Here is a 6,494-nt window from a genome sequence, read left to right as displayed (position 1 = left end):
ATAGACTCTAAACAAGATATGCATGATGTCAAAGACGATCATTCACTTTAATATTTGTCTCACAAAGGCTCGATCATATCACACATGCCTATGTGGCAATCTTGTATTCATAGAACATTAAGCTTTATAGAGAGAACGATAGTGTGTTTTTTATGTGAGAATCTAAAATGTTATTGAGTACGTCTAAATAGTTGTAAGCAGAAAAATAATCAATAAATAGTAACGAATATTCATATATGTTTCATGTGGCTTACTTAACTTTATTTTATTGTCAATATTTATAATATAAATTACATAGGATTGAAACAACTAATGAAACTAGAGTGACTTTATATTAACAAAAACACTTTGAATAACTTGAACGGAACACTTGGAAAACCTAGTTACCATTGTGTAAAGTTACTCTGTTTTATACCATGGAAGAAGGTTTTTTTGGAGCAATTAATGTATTTTTGTAAGGATAAGATTTTCGTTCATCTTAGTCTCCCGGTACCCTGTTTTGTGATTGTGATCGTACTGTATACGTTTGTTTGTTAAAGCGTTTGTGAAACTAACTATGCTATTAAAACAAAACAAATTGATCACATGGCATTTAACCAAGCACTTCACATAAGATGCCAAGTAAATCTCATGTCACTATTTTCTATTATATAATGACACATAACTCGTTTTCCTATTATGACCCATAACCCGTAAGGCTTTATAAAATTTTAAAAATGAATAATTGTGTGACACGGGTTTCGAACCCAAGACCACATGTTTCAAACAAAATGTGCTTATCAACTCCACCAAAGTGGTAATTGTGTTAAATTTGTTACTTAATATATGAATGTAATTCTTGTATAAAATCAAAATCATATTTAATTGTTAACATTTTCATAATTCACAATATCACATTGTTTTCTCATATCTCTTTAACACAACCATTTAAGATTGTTTATCGTTTCTCTTTTTATTTTAAAATATAATATATTTATTCATTTAATTTTACAACCAAACCTTAGTCTTTGTAAATTTAGTTTTAAATTTGTGACAATATTTTGTTATAAATACCATTTTTATACACACAATATTTAATATAACAATATCAGTATAGATGTTTTATTTTTTAAATAAATCAAACACCAACATTTGGTTTTCAATTTAAATTATAGTGAATGATATATCAAAAACTTATTAAAAAGGTCATAAATAAAAACTATTATATAAAATAGTTGAACTTTAAGTATTACATATAATATTTTCGTATTTTCATTATATTTTTCATCTATGTGAAAACAGGCTTTAATATAATTTATCAATATTCTTGGATATAGTATGTATGCATGTTATACGTATAAAAACATCCATAACGTTAACAAAATTCTAGGTTGATTGCCCTTAAGTCCACGGATGGGAAGAATTAGAAGCCACCAATCACCACAATTTTAGCCTTCAACGAGTTGAACTGGGTTGAGTCAACTAAACATTCTATTAACAGCTTTTTGTCCTCTAATTCATTTACATCTTCTATCTAATCTACCAAATGCAACCCTTAAAACTGTCAATTAATTTTGAAGATAAAATCATCATCATATCATCGGCCAATCTTGATCTCTTCATCACCACCATTACATCATATTTGACCTCTCTTTAACACCAAGAGAGAGAGAGACGATAGGAATATTATGGCCTATGCCCGAGACGACGATTACGATTACCTGTTCAAGGTTGTTTTGATTGGGGACTCAGGCGTCGGGAAAACCAATCTTTTGTCATGATTCTCCAAAAACGAATTCAACCTCGAGTGCAAATCCACCATCGGGGTAGAATTCGCCACCCGTAGCATCAAGGTTGATGACAAGATTATCAAAAAGCCCAAGTTTAGGATGCCGCAGGCCAAGAAAGGTATATTATTCATGTAAATAACACTTATACTAATAGAAGTTTACATGATACAATTATTTATATGTGTTTATGTCGAATTGAATGCAGGTATCGCGCTATAACAAGTGCGTACTATCGAGGCGCTGTAGGTGCGTTAATCGTATACGACATCACAAGGCACGTAACATTTGAAAACGTTGAAAGATGGCTTAAAGAGCTTCGGGACCACACAGATCACAACATTGTGATCATGCTCGTGGAGAACAAAGCGGACCTTCGACACCTACGGGCCATTCAAACAGAAGATGCAAAGATGTTTGCACAGAAAGAGAACAACTTTTTCATGGAAACATCAGCACTCGAATCGATAAACGTTGAGAACGCTTTCACCGAAGTGTTGACTCGGATTTATCATGTTGTGAGCAAACGGGCGCTCGACGTCAGTAATGATTCTACGGTACCATCAAAAGGCAAAACAATTGATGTTGGAGGGAAAGATGATGTACCTACTGTCAATAAAAATAATGCAGGGTGTTGCTCTAGCTAATGTTCAAGGTTGAATAATATATATTTGTACATTTATAAATATGTAAGATGTTTTCATTTATTAAAACATACAGAAAAAAAACATTAAAACTTAGAGAAAATTTTGGCAAAAAATAACCAGAGTTAACAAGAGACCAAAACCAATCAATGATTTATGCAAAGTTGCTTTTAAGATAATTTAAATGATAAAAACATAGATACCCCAACAATAGGCATGTATAAATCTCCAACATAAAACCAACTAAACGTTACACATAATATAAAAAACTACCGGTTTCCAACCATCATTCATCAGTTGCCAAACAGCCTCATTTCCTTGCTTCCGCCTTCTTTTGGTCTTTGGCTGAAAACACAAAATGGGGTTATATAATCAGTGAGCGCCTAGCGCGAAAGGTTGCTTTACTAAGTAATATAAACGTTAGCACTTTAGTTTGTTCAACTTTTTATGTACAAAAAAGTATGTTTTATACTTCTACCTAGTTCCAAATAGGTAGCATCATTAACCAAAATCATACATTCATACTATCTGAAAAGTAGACCAGTGTACAATATAGTTTTTATTTAACATAGTTGCTATTTATAACTTCTAAAATAGTGTTTTGTGTCAAGTTGTCAACCTAACCAAATCATGAACAAGACTAAAAAAACCGTTTTGATGGAAACCATCATTGACCCGTTACCAAACCCAGCTTTTAAAAAACAAAAAGAACTTTGAACATTACCAGCCTTCTCTTCTCGCTTCTTAGCAGCTTCTGCCCTTTGTTGTCGGATAAGAGCCAAACGCTCTGGCAAATACAATACACAAATCAAAGTCACCATTTGAATATATATAGATGAAATAAAAAATCAATAAAAGAGCTAAATTATAAGTCACATTTATTGGAATTTATATATATATATATATATATATATATATATTGGCCATAGTAGCATTAGAAATTAGTAAAATTATCAAGTTTTTTTCCAAAAAAATATACATATATAAATGCTATATGAATTTCATGTGCATATTTTGCACAACAATTATATAATTTCTCACCCAAATCCTTTCTTGCTTGTTCTGTTTTACCCTGTTCTTGCAACTTCATATACCTTTCATGAGCCCTCTGTTTCGCAATTTCTTCACTGCAACATAAAATTAAACACGTGATTTAAATGCATTTGCGCTTCCTCGTTTTTCATGAGCATCCGGTGATATTATAATTATATGCTTACTTAAACCAATAGCAAAACAAACAGGTAAGAAAAAGTAACAAGTGAATTGATTGAAACTTGAAAGTTGTTGAAACTACTCAAATGCGTATAATATCATAAATCCCTTTGTTTGTGAAAATTAGATCATTACTTTTCTAAAATAGCTTTTGTGATGATATTTAATACATGGAGTCCTCAAGTGGTTCAGAGAAAAGTTGGCATGTTTTGCCCAAACCCAGTTCAAGCAAAACATATTCAATACTTGTGGCTTCCTTAAAACACCAAAGTGGATACAAAAGAAATAAAAATGAAAAAAGAAAGAATTTACTAACCGTTCACATCTAGATAGCTCAGTTGTTTTATCCAGCTAAACAGCAAGAGCAATCATTAGCCAATCCAAATTAGTAACAAAAAAACAAAATACATATTCAATAATGATTTTATACATATAATAACTTACATCAGCATCTTTTGCTTTCAAGGTCTTGGGCCTAGCCATATTTGGGTTCTCAATTTCAATAACACCTTGGGTTCCTTTCTTCCTCTAAAATAACAATAAATAAAACAAATCAAGTATATGAGCAAACATTATATTGATAAAGATTTACAAAAAGTCAAACTTGACTAACGTCAGATTCTTCATCCGATGACTCCTCAGATTCTTCATCAGATCTTTCCTCCTCAAATTCAACCTCAGCTTCTTCTCGGTAAAACATATAATAAATACTAATTAGCCCTACCTACTTTAAGCTTTTCGGAACATTAATAACCGTTACAAATTAACCTCCATATTTACCTTTTTGAACGTGCGTGGGCGAGAAGAAGTACCGGCAACTGCAACCACCAAGAAAAAAACAAAACAAAATTAATTATCGCGCTAAAGAATTATCAAATTTCAACCGTTACAACAAAAAGATATATTTAACAAGAAAGGTTCATTGATCATGCACAAGGTCAAAACTCAATAGCATGGTTGTAAAAATCCCGACTAGGCGCCTATTAATCCCCGATTAATAACTGGTCCCCACCCTACTAATTAATTTTGGTCTAATCAGTCTAACGGCCAACCAAACTCGGAATAAATCAGACTTGGTCGGCGTTTTCTGGCCTGATTCCAACCAAAATCAGCGGTTTCCAGAGATATTCCACCCCACCGCCCGACTAGTGACTACCGCAACCTTGCTCGATAGTCAACACTCATCTGGCATATTGAGAATCTTTTAAAACATTGCTCCTTTGTTGCATACTAATTTTATATTAACATTAATTAATAAGTTAATACATAAAGCAGCAGCTCCTCTGTTTAACATGTAGTGAATTAAACCCATATTAATCAAACAGATTCACATCTTCAAACTGATTATTCCAATGACCATCACATATAATCATCAATTTGAAATCACAATCCTAAATTAACCAATCACAAGACCTAACTTCAGCTAAAACCCCAAATTGAACCCTAAATCAGCGTAAGACGGATCCACTCATGAATTGCAAACTTACATACATCAGATATGAATCGAATAACAATCAATCAACAATAGAAACGAATATTAATGGTAATAAAAGCAGGAGTGTATTGAATTGACATACGCATCTCTTCGGGAGTGGAGAATTGACGGCGGCCGGTAGGCTTGCCCTTAAACTTGCCTCTTCCCATCCTCCCAATTCGATCTGCAACAAGAGATTGATTTGAGGGTTTTGAAATTTGGGATTTGTTCTTCGAAACCCTAGTTGTGTTGTAGAAAGAATAATACTGTTATACGTCCCGTAGATTATATTTATTTATTTACGATATTTAATTATATTTTTATTTTGAAATAATATCAATTGTAGGAATAATTTGAGAAAAATAAAAAAGAATTGGTAGCGTTATTTGTACGAATGTATATCTAACGAATAAACCGACCAATCTTAATCGAAACCTATGTCATTCTATTTATCAAAATCAAGTGTCATGTTAGATCTTTTGGTGACTCCAATAATCATGTAACCTGACATTAAAGGTCGTATGAGCTTTAATGTCGAGTGAACGAAACGAATATCAGTAATAGTGTGAATGTATGATAGTGAATTTTCTTTTTTTAAAGAAAAGTGAAAAGGTAATTTATAACATACGTCAAGTGAACAAAATCAATTGTAGTTATAGATTCAATTATAGTTTTAGTATTATTAGTTTTAAAATCAACTCTAGATATGACATACGTAAAGTGAACAGCTTTATTGACAAACTCAGTGAACAATTTCGCTAATTAATTTCAGTGAAGTTTCAGTCAATAATTTTATTTTATTGACAAATTCAGTTCAAAACTATAATCGTTTTGTATCATTGACGTGTTTAAACCAATGTTGGAATGCAAGTGTTCCACAAGATGATAGAAATGATGAGTATAGTGGTTAATTAAAATATCTTCTTCTATAGAATGATTATTAATTAGCATAAATCAATGAAGTGATAAAGATTAAAGTAGATATTAATAGTTGTTACATTTTATTATTTTTCAAAAAGTAAACTTTTATAAGCACTCACATTTCACACGCGGGAAAGAAGAATAACTTACTTCAAATTAAAATTACACCGCTTAGGCTATTTTATAGATTTATATTTGGACCTATGTTTGTACACAAAATGTTAAGAGATCTTATCTCGTCAATAATATTTTCAACTTTGATCCTTCTTTCTTCAAAGATTCTTTCGTTCCTAACTGTTATTAACTTTTCATAGTAATAAGTAACTTATGGCACATGAAACAAAGATCACGAACAGTTTATGCACAATTCATCGGATCAAAGTCACTTTGACAAATGACATCAATGAGAACTAACATTATTAAAATCGTCAAAAATAAAGACTATAACCATATAAAAAACATAAAAATTTTGCTCTC

General features: G+C 31.6%; 1 protein-coding gene and 1 pseudogene across 1 annotated transcript; one reads left to right on the top strand and one right to left on the bottom strand.

Annotated features, from left to right (window-relative positions):
- The first annotated feature begins 1,667 nt into the window (after window positions 1–1,667).
- LOC143624878 (ras-related protein RABA1f pseudogene) lies at window positions 1,668–2,546 on the top strand (annotated as a pseudogene).
- A 383-nt stretch (window positions 2,547–2,929) lies between these two features.
- Window positions 2,930–5,328, bottom strand: LOC143624892 (uncharacterized). Its single transcript, XM_077095390.1, has 8 exons — window positions 5,200–5,328; window positions 4,391–4,440; window positions 4,236–4,298; window positions 4,067–4,150; window positions 3,939–3,973; window positions 3,452–3,537; window positions 3,061–3,197; window positions 2,930–2,938 (listed from the first exon to the last, which is right to left on the bottom strand). Exons 1-8 carry the CDS (start codon window positions 5,264–5,266, stop codon window positions 2,930–2,932), a joined length of 531 nt encoding a protein of 176 aa, XP_076951505.1. The 5' UTR covers window positions 5,267–5,328.
- Between the last annotated feature and the right edge of the window lie 1,166 nt (window positions 5,329–6,494).

Source organism: Bidens hawaiensis, unplaced genomic scaffold (assembly GCF_021521415.1).
Source record: "Bidens hawaiensis isolate Kalapana, Puna unplaced genomic scaffold, B.hawaiensis_p1.1 tig00003988_1, whole genome shotgun sequence".
Classification (NCBI taxonomy): domain Eukaryota; kingdom Viridiplantae; phylum Streptophyta; class Magnoliopsida; order Asterales; family Asteraceae; genus Bidens; species Bidens hawaiensis.
This window is presented reverse-complemented; position numbering and strand designations above follow the sequence as displayed.

What these genes read in the sequence shown, in the direction of transcription:
- LOC143624892 (XM_077095390.1), bottom strand. Translation starts at nt 5,266, where the DNA reads ATGGGAAGAGGCAAGTTTAAGGGCAAGCCTACCGGCCGCCGTCAATTC. An exon ending in TGAAAGCAAAAGATGCTGAT is followed by an intron (nt 3,974 to 4,066) that starts GTAAGTTATTAT and finishes CTTGCTGTTTAG; the next exon opens with CTGGATAAAACAACTGAGCT. An exon ending in ACAAGCAAGAAAGGATTTGG is followed by an intron (nt 3,198 to 3,451) that starts GTGAGAAATTAT and finishes TGTATTTGCCAG; the next exon opens with AGCGTTTGGCTCTTATCCGA.